Source organism: Saccopteryx leptura, chromosome 2, assembly GCF_036850995.1.
Source record: "Saccopteryx leptura isolate mSacLep1 chromosome 2, mSacLep1_pri_phased_curated, whole genome shotgun sequence".
NCBI classification, from domain to species: domain Eukaryota; kingdom Metazoa; phylum Chordata; class Mammalia; order Chiroptera; family Emballonuridae; genus Saccopteryx; species Saccopteryx leptura.
Genome location: NC_089504.1, coordinates 95877617 through 95892977, shown reverse-complemented (window position 1 = coordinate 95892977; position 15361 = coordinate 95877617). Strand labels below are relative to the sequence as shown.

Below are 15361 nucleotides of genomic sequence, written 5' to 3'. Positions count from 1 at the left end.
GCTATTATAAAATAAGAATACATTTTGATTCAGAACTTTTATGAAGAACTTGGGCATTTTATTACAACATCTGTTTCTACATTTTAATTTCTCTCCTTCCTTTTTTATAGGTATTTGCGTACTTTTTTTTTCCAAATGAGAAGACTTTTTTGTTTGCCACAAGAAGGCTATTATCCAGAATGTTAATGGGTTTTTAGCTATTAAGATGTAATGATATACCTTGAGTATTTAAGTATAAATTTGAAAAATCTCCATGAACAATCTCAAAGGAATACTTAGAATGCACTCCTGGTAAATTGGCTCATTTTCCTGTAATTTACTGGAAGTGCTGATATGAGAGCAGTCCTAATGTGAAAAGTACATTAATCCCTGGAGTTACATTGTATGTATTAAATTATTACTCTCAAAGAATAAAATGTGAGGCCATTTAGCCTTCATTCACATTTGTTACTTAGAATCATGGTAGAGAAACAATCGTTTATCTTTTGATGCACAAAATTAGAAATGATACATTTAATATATTTTAAAACAAGGGATACAGTGATGCTCAGTTATGCTTTTGCATAACAAGTGCTCTTTTTCAAACCAAGGACGGTTCTAGTTAGGAGCAGGATTCTTCTGGCTTTGTGCAGGCCCCTTTCATTCCATTGGTAATTGAAATATTTTTAGAAACTCATAATGCAGCTTTCTTTGATGTCAGTCACAAAGATTAGTCTGCCTTCTGGCTATGAGCTTCACCACGTTGGGGGATCATTTAAAAAGGTAGTCAACTAGCAGGAGCAGCAGCAACAGGAGCATTTAGGGTCTTGGAATTTTCTCTAATTGTGTTTTTCTTCTTTGCCAGGGGACTGAAAGTTGGAACCATAATTTGTGACATCAGATTTTTTTGTTTTTGGTGACAGCCATTTATGATTCCAAATTATTAAGGCAGATAGAAGCCCCTTCTGAGAGTTAACAAAGTTCTCAACAGCCTCCACCATGGACATAAAGCTGGACCCGTGTCGAGATGACTTGCCTCTCATGGCCAACACCGCCCACATACTTGTGAAGCACTATGTACTGGATTTAGATGTGGATTTCGAAAGTCAAATCATTGAGGGCACTTTAGTGCTTTTCTTTGAATCTGGAAACAGATACAGAAAAAAGAGTAGCTCCACTGAGGAAACCCGCCGCTCAGAGCCTAACGAAGCCTGCAAAGTCAGGATGCCGGAACCCTGCCATGTTCCTGTGACAAATACAAGGACCTTCTCATCTAAAATGGGATACAATGATTTTGCAATCTGTGGTAAAGGTGGAAAAGATACTTCTGGTAAAGATAGTAACCATGACAACCAGGAACAGGCTTCTGGGATTTCTGTCTCAAAGTACTGCTGTGACACAAAGAATCATGGGAGTGAGGATTTTTTGTTAGTGTTGGATTGCTGTGATTTATCTGTGTTAAAGGTTGAGGAGGTGGATGTTGCTGCTGTGCCAGATATTGAAAAATTTACAAGGTCTCCCAAGCTCACAGTTGTTTCTGAGCTCAGGAATCAGATTGTACATGAACTTGTGACTCTGCCTGCAGATCGTTGGAGGGAGCAGTTAGACTGTTATGCCCGCTGCAGCCAGGCTCCTGGCTGTGGGGCACTCCTGTTTAACACTGACACTTGGAGCTTACAGATCAGGAAGACAGGGGCTCAGACAGCTACTGACTTTCCTCACGCCGTAAGGATACAGTACAGAACCAAACCCCAGGGGCGATCAGTTACGTGGACCTCAGACCAGAGTGGCAGGTAGGTTACCCAGTGCTCTGCAGCCCCCTTCTGTTGACCTCACACACTGGAGATGAGCCTTTGCAGGAACACTCAGACAGGGGACCAACTCTGCAAAGACACTCCTCCTCTTTCTGTGGCATTCCCCAGCCAGCCTCAAATCCTTAGACCCACAGGGAAGCAGGTAAATTCCCAAGCATGCTCAACTCTTAATAGGATTTATTTCCCTTGAGTCAGGATGAAGGGACTACTTTATTAAGCCCTGTATTTCTGAGTTAGGACATTGAAAGACAAGCCTAATGATTAAATCCTGAGCCTAGCTCTCTCTGCTGGTACAGTGCTGTAGGTGGCAGCGATATGTCTCCGAGTAAATACTTTCTCACAGTTTCTTTACATCCCCCTGAGGGAGAAGACTGCTGCCAAGCTGGGTTGAGGTGAAGCCTGGCAACGTGCTTCTAAGCAAAGCCAGCTCTGCTTTGTGACTTTCTTACTGTACCTGTCTCTGGCGGGTGTGCCTCCCTGGACTTTGTTAGTTATCATATATTGTGAATCTCCAAAGCCTTCATAATGGCTTTTTGTGAGAAGTGTGACAGTTCTGCTGATAGTGCACACTTACTCTTTGGCCGTGGTTCTTAGTATTTGATATTAGGAAGACTCTTGGTTTTTAGCGTGGGGAGGAGAACTGATGAGGTATTGGTTTCCAGGGGATGTGTTTAGGGTGCCATTCTTTTCTTCTTGCCTTTCCTCCAACAGTTGTTCCAGAGTTTTCGAATTTGAGAATTTTAAAATTACGCTTTGTTGATCCCTCATTATTGTCCTGATTTCTTTGTGCTAATGTACTACAAATCGATATGGTAATTATTACAGAGCTAGGCTAGATCTGTGTGCTTGTTTTAAGTGCCTTCTTTTGTAGCATTGACTTGGTGAACTGCTTACATGTCTCCCCAACCCACTCCCCAAAACCTTTTAGATTTTCTTAAAGCATCACTTTGACTTTGAGCTCTAATTATCCCATTTCTTGCCTCTAATCTTACCTCCTGCTCTGGTCTCCTGCCCTGCTTGGAATGAGTTCACTTCCTGTCTTATTTCTGCTGTAGTCTGAGACAGCCTTGGGAAATTGCAGGGTTGATACAAGCTTACATCAGTACAAAAGCATAGTCATTTATTTATAGAATAATTTAGGGGATATTCTTAGGAAACCATGAGGGGAAAGAAACAGGTGTTCTTATTGTAACTTCAAAGTTTTTAGAAATATTAAAGATGGAGTTTTCAATAAGATTTAACTATAGTCTCTGAATACTTAGCTAGTAAACTAGTTTTTATATTCACAGACATTTAATTTTTAAATTGAATAATGGGGAAGAAGAGACTGTTGACAGTATTTGGAAGAAATACTCATTAATGGGCTCAAACATGGCTTTCTTCTTAGTGCTCATTGCAAAGAAAGAGTGTAGACTTATGAAGTACGTTATGTGTAAAGTGTTGAGTAGGAACGAGTGATGAATAAATACTGGTGTCCAGAAAGAAACTAAAGACGTCCTTGGGTACTGTTTGCTTCTGCAAACTGATGAGTTTATTCTTGATGTCTCCTTTTTTGATAATTCCGTAAAGTAGATTATCACAGTAGGAGTTTAAACTGTATCCTTGGAAGTTTGTGATTATATATTAGTAAAGAAATGGCATTTATGCAGTCATATAAGGATAATAAATGTGTTTTTTTTTAATCCTCAAAAGATGTTTTTCATCCCCTTTTTTTTTGGGGGGGGGAGTATTTTATTTAAGATGATCTTCCATGAATGGCCACCCAGTCTTTGTAAACTCTTTCACATACTTAAGAATAAATCAAGGTATATACTGGTAACTCTTTGGATACTTTAAGGACTTCAAAATGCCCGGGGACCCCAAATTGCTAGACAGAAATAATGCCTTAGTGATTTGAGTGAATTGTAATTGTTAGGATTGCAATGCTTTATGAATATAATAGTGTGAAAATATAAAATTTCACAATTATATGAACAACATAACTGGGTAGAACTTATTTACTGCAATTAAAACCTAAATAGTTGTTACATTTTACCCTTAATATTGTCAGTATACCTCCCATAAATTCTTAGTCCTGGATGAGAAACTTTTTATTCTCACTTTACAAGTAGGATAATTGAATAAAGTTACTGGAAGCTCCTAGAAAAATTCATGTCTAATTGTGAAAGTGAGATCATTGCCATGTCCCTTACTGTGTGCAAAGATTTCAATACATTTAAAAAATAAATGAATTATGTTAGCTTTCAATACATTTCTATTTTAAGCAGGTATTAGAAATTTAAAGTCACCTCTAAATTGGTTTTTTTCCTTTCAAGTTTCATCAGTGACTGCTCACCTTCCTGCCCTTACCATACCCCTTGTCGAAAATAATATTTATGTTGTTTTATTTTACATAAAGAAGTAATCATTTAGGAGGTCAGAGGAATCCAGGATGGAATACAGAATGTGACAAAACAACCTAATTATATTAAAATTTGTGAAATTGCCTTACTGAAGGAGGTTGGGGGAAAGATGCTGACCTAAATCGTTTTGGAAACGTGGAGTCTGTAAAGCTAAAGGCAACAGGAACTGTACATAATACCACAGCTGATAAAATTGTTTCCCGTGGATGTACAGGTGAACAATTTTGGTATCGCTATGCATGTGTGCTGGAATTGAATAATTAAGTAAATGAATGGCAGATGATGGGAATCAGCTTTCTTATTGTAGAAGTGTGAGGTTACAGATGAGCAAGGGGAAGAGCCTAGAAAAATCTATGGGGAAATTGATTAGAACTGCAGACATCACTATGAGCTCACATTTAGCTTAATATAGATATGGATGGTTGCACATAGAAATAGTTATAGATACAGTGTTTCCAAGGGATAGCATACACACATTTTCTTGCTTGTCAGCTGAAAGGGTTTAGAAACAGCTCTAGCACTCTAGAGCCTGGATCTTGGTTTCTAATACCGTTTTTCAATAAAGGAACCAGGGCTTTTTGGAGAAATAGCTATATAACTGGGCAGGAACTATACAAGATGAGCCTGGAGCATCTTGTAGTGCTAGAAAATAAGGAAATGCTCGAAGAACCTGCAACTGTGTGTATGTATCACAGGTTCGGGGAGCCATCTGAAAGAACTTGTAACGTTCAAAGGTGAAAAACAAATAAAAAAATGTAGTTTTGGATGATAAGTCCATAACGATGTAAATAAGTGATTGTCTAAATACATAAATGGAGGAGAATGGACAAATCCACAGTGCAGAAGAAGTCCACATCATGTACAATAGATACTCCGTCCTCCAGGAAGTGGAGCATACCTCCTTTCTTCCTAAGTGTGGCCTATGCATAGAGACTTCTTCCAAAGAAGAGAGTATGGAAAGGGTGGGGGGACTGTAACTGGACATTGGAAAAACCTGACCAACAGTATCTCAGTGAGGAGATCAGGGTTAGCATCAACAGTGATGTCAATTGATAGTATGTACCCTTAATATGATTGATGTCAATGGCATCTTTGTGATCTTGCTCCCACAAACCATAATCCCAGTCTAACCAAGAGAAAATCATCAGATAAATCTTAATCGAGGGACATTCAACACCTTACCCCAGTACACCTCAAAACTCTCAAAGTCAACATAAAGTCTAAAGAAATCCACAGCCTAAAGAGTAAAAGTAATGTAGTATCCAGCCCTGGCTGGGTAGTTCAGTTAGTTAGAGTATCGTCCTGATATGCCAAGGTTACGGTTTCATCCCCCATAAGGGCACTTATAAAAATAAACCAATGAATGCATGGATAAGTGGAACAATAAATCAATGTCTCGAATCCCTTCCTCTCTCTTTAAAATCAGTTTTAAGAAACAGTTAAAAAAAAATGTATCCTGGAACAGAAAAAGGACATTAAGGAAAAACTAAGGAACTCTGAATAAAATTTGGACTTTAGCTAATAATAAAGCATCAGTATTGGTTCATAAACTGTGGCATATGTAACATACTAATATAAGATGTTAATAATAATAGGGAAAACTGGGTATAGGGTATATGAAAACTCTGTAATTTTTTCACTTAAAAAAATTAAAATTGTTCCAAAATAAAAAGTTTAACTTTTTATTAATAAAAAATAAACTTCAAATTTGTAAAGAAGCCTCCATCTCTCTACCCTGAATCCCCCTTTTGTAAAGGCTATCCTCCCACTTTTACTGAGTTGCACTGTTCTCTGCAGAACTGAAAATACTTTTGAAGCTATAAAAATGTATGCCTTCTAATACTTGTCAGTAATTTCTTCTTCCCCATTATTATTCTAGTTCTAAAATAAAATATCTAGAAGGCAAAAGCTACATGTTCCTGCCTTGGTTTAGCGATCCTGGGGTTGTGGCAGCTCTTGAACTGAAATGCCCTTTATTGCTTCCGTCATTTAGACACGGGGTTTTAGGTGACATTAGAAAATGACTGATTAAGCAAACACATGAATAATAATCTGATACAACTTGGTTCTTGGATACAGTGTTTACTTTGTGTGGTGTGTATCTGTACCTTTAAAAAATATTCTGAAGAACTGTTTAAGAACAGGGACAGGGTCAAGAATGTGTAAAGGTGTTCTTGCTAAGTTAAAAAGAAGGGAACTTAATATCTCTTTGATTCTAGGTTTTTAATATACCTTTAAAAAAACTTTAAAAAATGGCAGTCTTTATTAAAAGTTTATGTATTTTCTCCATTTTCCCACATTTTTTCCATTCCACTGAATAAAGTGTTAGTTAAAAGCAAAGTATTCTCTGTGATCACCCAGTCCCTTTTCCCTAAGCATTTTTAGACCTGGGCTTAAGCTGGTGACATCACTGGACATAAGCTGAATGGAGGGGAAATTTGGTTAAATATAGCAAATTTATTTCAAAAACTAGAATTACTTGGATCATTAAAGGTAAAGAAACTGATTAGGAAAATACATTATAATTTAAAGCAATATTAAAATTTTTAATTTTCTAAATCACTCTGATGTTTCTTTGTTTTGGACAAGACCAGAATGAAGTTGATAAATAAAAAAGGAGAGCAATTTTTCCTGTTACATTTATTGATCAGCTGTTGGACCGAAAAAGAAGTAGACTTTTGGAGTATTTTTAGTTTGACATCAAAACCAGATGTTGAAACATGCCCCCCCACTAAAATTGTTTCATTGTTTTATATCTCCCTATAAAGGAAAGTTTTAAAATTAAAAGAACAACCAGCAGATTGTTCAGAAGAGATTTTAGATCCAAAAGGAACATTTCTACAATTTTTTTTCTTATTTGTTTCCAGAAGCCAATACAAAATTTGTAAGACCTGAACTGGAAATCATTGTGTAACTGCAAAGGAGAAATAGAGAATTCCAAACTTGACAATGTTTGGAAGGGTTCTACGTTAGCCTCTTTCTCCCCTTGCTGCACAGTGTAGAACCGCTTCTATTTCCCAGAATCCCACTCCAGTCATGGGAGAAAAGACAATGGCTGTCTTAAGCAAGCAACCAAAATGACCAACCAAACAACAATGAAGGAAAAACCAACATCAACAGAAAATAATAAAACAAACTATAATCAAAAGCATAGTATGTTGAAAAGAACCTGGAAGATGAGAGCCACAGACCTAGGTACTCCTCAGAGGTCTGCTGCCAACTAGCTGTGACTTCAGATAAGCCATTTTATTTCTCTGGAGCTTAATTTTTAATGTATAAAATGAGAAGATTCCATGTGCAGACCTCCACATTTTCCACATACATAATTCTATACTCACCAGGGAATTCCAGATGAGAAACCCTGTCTTTGCTTTTTATGAGCAGCTTGCCTATTTTGCACCCAAAACACCTCTAGTGAAAAGTTGTGCGTTTCTGACTCAAAGCCACTTTTATTCAGTCTAGTCCGTTTTGACTACACAGAAAATCTGAGTTAAAGCAGCCTTCTTCTTTGACCTGCCATACGTTCAGTATGATTGATGACTCCTGGTTTTGGTAATTGTGGTATGAAATAGAATGGCAGTGAGGAAGGTGGTGTGTGTGTGTGTGTGTGTGTGTGTAGGAGAGAGTGAGTCATACTTGACACTTCCTGTCTGGCTCTTGGTTTTTGTGGCACAAGGAAGCAAGAGGGTTGCCCACCTGCAATGGAGGCTGTAACTGGGATTTAATGAGGACGGGGAGTCATAAAAAAGGATCAGGTGCAGGAAGAAACAGAGAGGAATTGGTGGAGACCTGAGGACTTTGTAACTCTGGGAAGCCTATAAAAGAATCTGACCTACTGAGCTGTCACATCTGTGGTCCCCTGACCTCCAGTGACAGATCAGTGCCTCATTGTGGGAAAACACCCATCCAGCTCCGCCCAGGCAGCTGTAGACTCATCGCCTCCTGGCTGCTTCTCCTGGGCAGCCCTTTCCCCAGTTGCTTTGTGGTAATAACTAAGTCTCTGAAAATGAGTGATTCTATGGAAACTAATGGAACTTGAAACATCGTTTAAGCTAATTGCCTTTTCACCCCAACTGCAAAAGACAAATGCATATAGCAGTCAACTGAAGAGAAAAAAAATACTTTTGAATCAATCCCCTACAAATTTATTTTTTATAGATAGCTTCTCTCTAAGAAAATGAATAGCACAGTGGTGTTAGTTGGCCTCATACATTGGAGGGCATAGGTCTCAGTCTGCTCAGGCTACTATGACAAAACACCATAGACTGGCTTTTAAACAAATGTACTTTTCACAGTTCTGCAGTCTAGACGTCTGAGGTCAGGGTTCTGGTGGCAGCCCACTCCAGGGTGCAGACTGTTGGCTCTGGCTGTGTACTCACAAGGTGGAAGGGGTTTTCGGGCTGTCAGGTCACTTTATACAGGCATTGTTCTCATTAGTGAGCTCTTTGCCCTCCTGACCTAAACGCCTTCCGAAGGCCCCACCTCCTAATACCATCACATTGGGCATTAGGATCTCAACATAAAGATTTGGGGGGTAAACATTCAGATCATAGCAACATGGTATGTCTTGTCCTAATTTGACCGCTCTCGAACATATAAACATGTAACCAGCTATGTCATTGTTATTCTGATAGGTTTTTCCTCACTTCAGTTCTTTAGTGGCAGCAAGTCATGAGCTGGCCTCTCCACCCCTGTGTTACCCTGTTTTCTTGTTGGTTTCAGGGTCCTCTACTCCCACAATTCCTGAGCAGTTAACCAGGCTCCCCAATGAGTCTCCATGTGGCAGATGAGATGATCCCCTGGAGTGGGCATTTTTCTTTGTGTGCTGGAAGGAATGATTCAGTCTCAAAATAATGGAAGTTATAAGCATCAGGGAATTTCCAACTGGCACATTTTAGCAACATGACCAAGGTGCAAGGCTGTGCATGTTGCATAAACACAGCTGCATGCATTTCTTTGATTACACATCCAGATAACTGTAGGGCATATTTATGAATGCACATAGATTTTCTTCCCCTCTTGGGGCCTGGAGGGCAGGAAACCAGCTCTCCATGTAGTGCTCACTTGAGTGCGTGCATGATGGGAGCCTCCTTTACTCTTGAGCCACCATGTATAGAGTATGGCTTTCATGACTTCATGAGGACCCCATGTTCACCCATTCTCCACTTGCTATCAGATGCCCAGAATTCTACCGCTAGAGCTGTACCCACAGGTTAAAGCTTTCATCCCTGTTAAAATATAGTTACTTACCTTTAAATTGTTTGATATTTGCACTGTGATATGCATAGGGACATCAAGTATTAAGAGCTCAAAAGGCCATTGACTTGGTTTGGGTGTGTTGGGACGGGAGGAGTGAAGGTGCAGCTGAAAAAGAGGAAAAGGCCAAGCAAGGAGCAGGTTGGGATCAGAAAGAGAATCTGCATTTCCCAGAAGGTTTCCTAGAGTCTCTCCTGTGATTGCTTTCCAGTGTAGGAGAGCATTTCAATTAGAAAAGCGTTTGAGTCTTACATCAAAGTTGGGTATCTTTATGGGCTTGGCTTTTAGATAGATGACTTGATCTATAATTTAAGAGTGACAGATCTGGAGATCAAGTGGGATGCTAGAAAGAAAACACATAGTCTTTAGCAGAAAGGCTGCCCGAGCCCTGTAAAGAGGAGGGTAAGAAGAGAGAATGGGGAAGACAGTGGGGAGCTTGGAGGTGAGAGCTCCCCGGTGGCCTGGCCGTGCCCCTTGGCAGGAGCGTGCAGGTGCCCCTCAACAATATGTCAGAAAGAGCCTTCAAAAGATAACAGGGGAATCAGGAGAACTCTAGAGCAAAATATCTAGAAGTAGACTGCTCTAGAGAGTAAATAATAGAGAACTGGGGAGGAAAGGATGGTGATAAGATCCTTCTTTAAATTCTAGTCAATGGAAGGATTCCCTCCCCTGCCCTACCATCCTATTTGGCACCCCAACTCAAATCTTTCTGCAACAAAACACACTAGTTTATAAAATTATCATTCTTGAATATTCTGAGATTGATCTGATTTCAGACACTCAGTCCCATCCATTGTTGGACACTATACTGTTAGGAAATCATCATCTCTGTGTCCATACAAATGTCCTCTGCCATATGGTGTGTAAAGGCTTTTATAGGCAAATTAAATAGGTGGGAGCTCTTTTTCCTGTTTCTTCCTGTGACCCTGCTTGTGGTCCTGAGTTTTCTTTCTTTAATAACTTCATGATTAATTTTATCACTTGAGCCAGAAACCTGAGAAAATTCTGTTATCTATTTCTGGATAACAAATTATCCCAAAACTTACCAGCTTAAGAGAATAAATATTATTTCATGTCTCTGAGGAACTCAGGAGCAGCTGGCTGGGTGGCTCGGGCTCTCTCTCGCAGGCTGCATTCTGTTGCAGCCACAGGCATCTCGGGGCCTGACTGGAGCTGGAGGATCCCCTTCCAGACTCACAAGGTGGTGCTGATAGTCCTGAGGTTCCCTCCGACTGTGGGCTGGAAGTCGTGGTTTCTCCCACATGGGTCCTCCTGAGGCTCCCAGTGTGTCCTTATGGCATGGCAGCTGGATTTCCCCAGAGTAAGTGATGAAGAGAAAGAGAGAGAGGGAAAAGAACCCCTAAAATGAAAGCCACGATTTTTATAGAATCTAATTTCAGAAGTGATATCTGCCATCTCCTATTGGTCACACAGACTAAATCTGGTACAGAGTATGAGGGGACTACACAAGGGTGTGACTAAAAGAAGGCAGGGGTCATTGGGGACCAATTTGGAAGCTGGCTACCTCAGGGAGTCCTTTCTTTCCTCTTCCCTGTCTGTCAAGTCCTGCTGATTCTTCCTTGGCAGTGTTTCTCAGGTACGACCTCATCTCAGATCTGATTGTTTCTTCTGGGAAGATGTGTGGAAGCTGAGGGAGGAAGTATTGGGCACAAGTGGAATGCATCTTAATACATAGGGAGAAGGAGAGCAAACCTCCTGGCAAGCCTATATGTTAGGGAGGGATTTGTTCCCAGTACAGAGAAGGGGAGACCTGTACCATCAGAGCCACCCTTGAGAAATGAGGTGCTGAGCACAACAGCAAGAGAATACAGATACTTTTAGACTTGGCCTAAGCCCCCGACTTACAACCATAATATAAGACAGCTGCCCCTTTGCATGAGATAGAGAAAGTCTTAGGAGATTTGTAGACAAGGGCCTGCCATTGCCCTGTAAGCAAGTTTAATTCCACAAGTCTACTTATATTGGAAGTGGCTTCCTAAAGCTCTTGAACTGAGGAAAATTGTAGGGTCCATTCTGCTTCAGTGAGAAAGAAAGCTTGATCTCAAGGTCTGCCATTGTCAGCAGAAGCAAGAGTTATGCCTGCCACTTGACCACTGGGAATATATACCTTGTTTACTGACAGCACTCACTTTTCCATTTTGGGACCCTTCTCTAAGGTGGACTTTTTGGGAAAAAACATAACACTTAATAGGTATAATTATCAGAACTAGGCATGCTTGACCCAACCTAGCTGAGCTATTTGAGTATACCTCTCACTGCATACCCACCACCACCAGCCCTAGCTGGTATGAGGCAGCTCTGGAAGGCTCTTAAACAGGCTAAGGCTGGACACTTAACTAAAGCTGATTGAAACCAATGGGAGATTCCGAGACTTCAATGAAATTTTGTTCTTGGATCTGTAAACTTGGAATATGGAATCATGGATTTGTGGACCAGAATAGACAATATAGATCCCCAACCTGTGTGTCATCCCCATTTTACATGTGACTCAGAGAGGTCAAGGGGCTTTCCCATAATCATTTAATAAGTTGTCAATCCAGCCTGACCAGGTGGCAGTGCAGTGGATAGAGCATCAGACTGGGGTGCAGAGGACCCAGATTTGAAACCCTGAGATTGCTGGCTTGAGTGTGGGCTCATCCAGCTGGAGCACAGGGTTGCTGGCTTGAGCATGGGATCATAGACATGACCCCATGGTCACTGGCTTGAGCCCAAAGGTCGTTGGTTTGATGCCCAAGGTTGCTGGCTTGAGTAAGGGATCATTCACTCTCTGTAGCCCCCAGCCAAGGCACATATGAGAAAGGAAACAGTGAACAACTAAGGTGCCACAACAATCAATTGATGCTTCTCACCTCTCTCGCTTCCTGTCTGTCCCTATCTGTCCCTCATTCTGACTCTCTGTCAAAAAACAAAAACAAAAACTGTCAATCCAGGCAGGACTAAAGTCTTCTGAATTTCTGATCTCTCCCTGCCCCATGTCAAACCCGCAAGTTATCACATACACATTTGGGAGGGTAGACTGCACCTGCCTGTCTGCCCTACGGTCCATTTTCTGCTCTTATTGTGATCATCTCTGAATGACCAGACACCTAACTAGACTCCCCTGTCTTCTGTTTCCTGGTCATTTGGGCCAATGGGGGGGTGGGAGTGGGCACTGGTGGAAAAATTTGAGAGCAGGAATTGGCGAGAAACAAAGTATTTCTTCTCCTCTTCCTACTTCCTTTGGCATCTCCAACCGTGACTGAACCTCCTCTGATTCCAGTACCCATTGGACGGTCCACATTGTGACTCTGAGCGAGTAACATCCAGTAACATCAGCTTCTCAACCCGAGGAATCACAGCTACTTAATCTCTGGATTAATCTCTGAATTGTCTCAGCTGTCCCCTGTTTGGCTTCTCAGCTCTTCCAGCCCTTTCATAACCAATTCCCTATGTTAAATTATCTGTTTGTTAAGACCTAAGCTGTTTTCTCTTTTCTTTACTGGACCCTGACTGATAGAGTGGGACCATCATTCTCTGTGTTCTTGCACATTGTAGGAACACAATAAATGTTCAATCATAGTGTTGTTAAGCTGATAATAAGACTACGTCACGGTTGTCATAACTTTTAAAAAGCAAAAAGTTGAAACATTCTCCTAAGACACTTTTCTGATGGTCAGCTTTGTGCCTTCTACACTGTGGTGTCAAAAGAATGTATGCCTTTGATCTCATCAATCTTTTCCATAGTGACCTATAGTCAGTCCTGTTTATAAGCCAACCCCTGTTCTTGGCCTCCACACAAGGATTCCCACAAGGGTTCTAGCTGAGATGGTGGTTTCCAAGAGTGGGGTATCTAATCAGCAGCACTGGATTTGAGACTACCAGCTTGTTTTTCCAAATGTTAATATCTCAGTGATCTCCAAACATATTTTCTGTTCCAGAATATTTTCCAAGTTTTGTAAGAATGTCTCTAAAGCTTTTTTCTTTTAAAGGCTTAAGGGCCAAAGGAGAGGGGCAAGGGTAGTATAAATTTTAACTTGGCAGACTACTTTTTATAACTTTAACCAAAAAATATTTTTCCCTTAAAAAAAATCTCTTTTTTACATATTTAAGTAATTCATTGGGTAGAAATGACCACTTAGCCAGCCCTTGACAGTTTCAGTTCACATTGCTTTGAAAGCAGTCAACTACAAAGCCTCAAATGTTTTCTCTTTGAAAGCTCAACTTAACCTTCTCTGCCATGGTAGTGACAAAAGTGACAACTTATTTTAAAGATCCTCTAGCTTTGTTTCTTTGTCTTTCTTTTGCAGGCCATGTGTTTATACTATGGGATCTCCCATAAACAACAGGGCCCTTTTTCCATGCCAGGAGCCACCCGTTGCCATGTCAACATGGCAGGCCACAGTCCGAGCAGCTGCATCTTTTATTGTTTTAATGAGTGGTGAAAATTCTGCCAAGCCAACACAGCTTCGGGAAGGTACTGTACATGTGTCTGCACTTCTTTATGTATTGCACTCATGCTGGACCAGGAACCCAATGTGCAGTGCTTTTTGCAACTTTAAAGAACTCCTTTATTACTTGGTTTGAATGAAAATACTAGAAAACATCCTGCCAGAGAAAACAGCAGGGAGGATGAGGGACCATTTGGGAACTGGGCATGGCATATGGGGCTCTTCATGTCAAACTTATCAATTCCTAGATTAGTTCAGCAGTTGCTTTGACCTGATGGTTTGTGGGCCATACGTGGGTGGTCTTGGTCAAAGACTTCCTGGGCAGGCAAGTGTGTCATGGAAACACCATTTGGAGTTGAGTTGTCTGCGTGGTCATGGAGCCTGCGCAAGGTTATTCATTATGCTGAGTGATAGTGTTGGTGGGTGCTGGTAAAGCATCTGTTCTGAACACTGTTTGCCCATGGAGTTCTGAACCAAAGGTATAGCAGGATGGCAGGCAAGTGCTAAGGTTTTCTCAAGGTTTTGTCTGGAAATTACTTGCTTAGCAATAATTAACCCTTTCAGCTAAGAGCCTGAGCATGTTGGCGCCAGGTACAATTTTTATAATTGTAATATTTCTGCATTTAAAATATGATATCTCTTCTCACACGCTTACAGGAACTTTAAATTTTACAGAAAACTGAAAGTAATAAAATTAAATAATTTTAGAGAAAATGATGCATTTCCCTTCAGTATTTAAAATCTCTAGTATGGTATATATTATCTTTTCAAAACTATAATTATAGCATAAAACAGTTTTTTGTTTATTTGTTTGGGTTGTTTTTTACTTTCGGTGTATCCAAATGTTTTCCAGGTCATTAGTTTTCTAAACTATGACTTTAATGTCTTACAATATTTTATTGTATGAATATATCATATTTTAACATTTTTGTATTATTAGACATTTTTATTGTTTTTTTCCTAGATAAGTTTTTTTTTTCCTATTATAAATAAAGTTCCATTAAATTTTTGAGGAGACATTTAGTGTAAAATTAGAATTATTGAGTCAAAAGTTTTCAGCATATGTAAGGCTGTTGGTATATAGCCCAAGTTGTTTCCCAGAAATGTTCTACCAATTTACAGTTGTACCAATAGTACATTTTTCATACCCATCAGTAGTTATGAAGGTCCACATTTCCCAGGAACTTCACCCATTTACTAGGCAAGAAAAGGCCTATCTTTAACTTGGGTTACTTCAATTATCAATGAGATTTTTCATGTCCTTAAATGTTTCTTCTTCTTTTTAAATGTTTATTTTATTAAATTTGGAGAGAAAGGAAGGGTGAGAGAAAGAGAGAGAGACAGGAACATCACTCCATTCCTGTAAGTGCCCTGACTGGCAATTGAACTGGCAACCTCTGCACTTCCAAATGATGCTCTAACTAACCACGCTATCTGGCCAGGGCCCTTAAATGTTTGTTTC

At 40.1% G+C, this 15361-nt stretch overlaps 1 protein-coding gene across 9 annotated transcripts in view; it reads left to right on the top strand.

The window, feature by feature from the left end:
- AOPEP (aminopeptidase O (putative)) overlaps window positions 1-15361 on the top strand; it is a 385199-nt gene that overhangs the window by 41027 nt on the left and 328811 nt on the right. For 8 of the 9 annotated variants that reach the window (XR_010749226.1, XR_010749227.1, XR_010749230.1 and 5 more), the window contains exons 2-3: window positions 845-1772; window positions 13759-13925. Coding sequence is in view for 4 of the 9 variants with exons in the window: in XM_066368340.1 (XP_066224437.1) it covers window positions 979-1772; window positions 13759-13925 (961 nt within the window). In the remaining 5 variants the exon portion in view is untranslated. The remainder of the gene's footprint in view (window positions 1-844; window positions 1773-13758; window positions 13926-15361) is intronic. The other variant, XM_066368343.1, reaches the window with a different exon arrangement.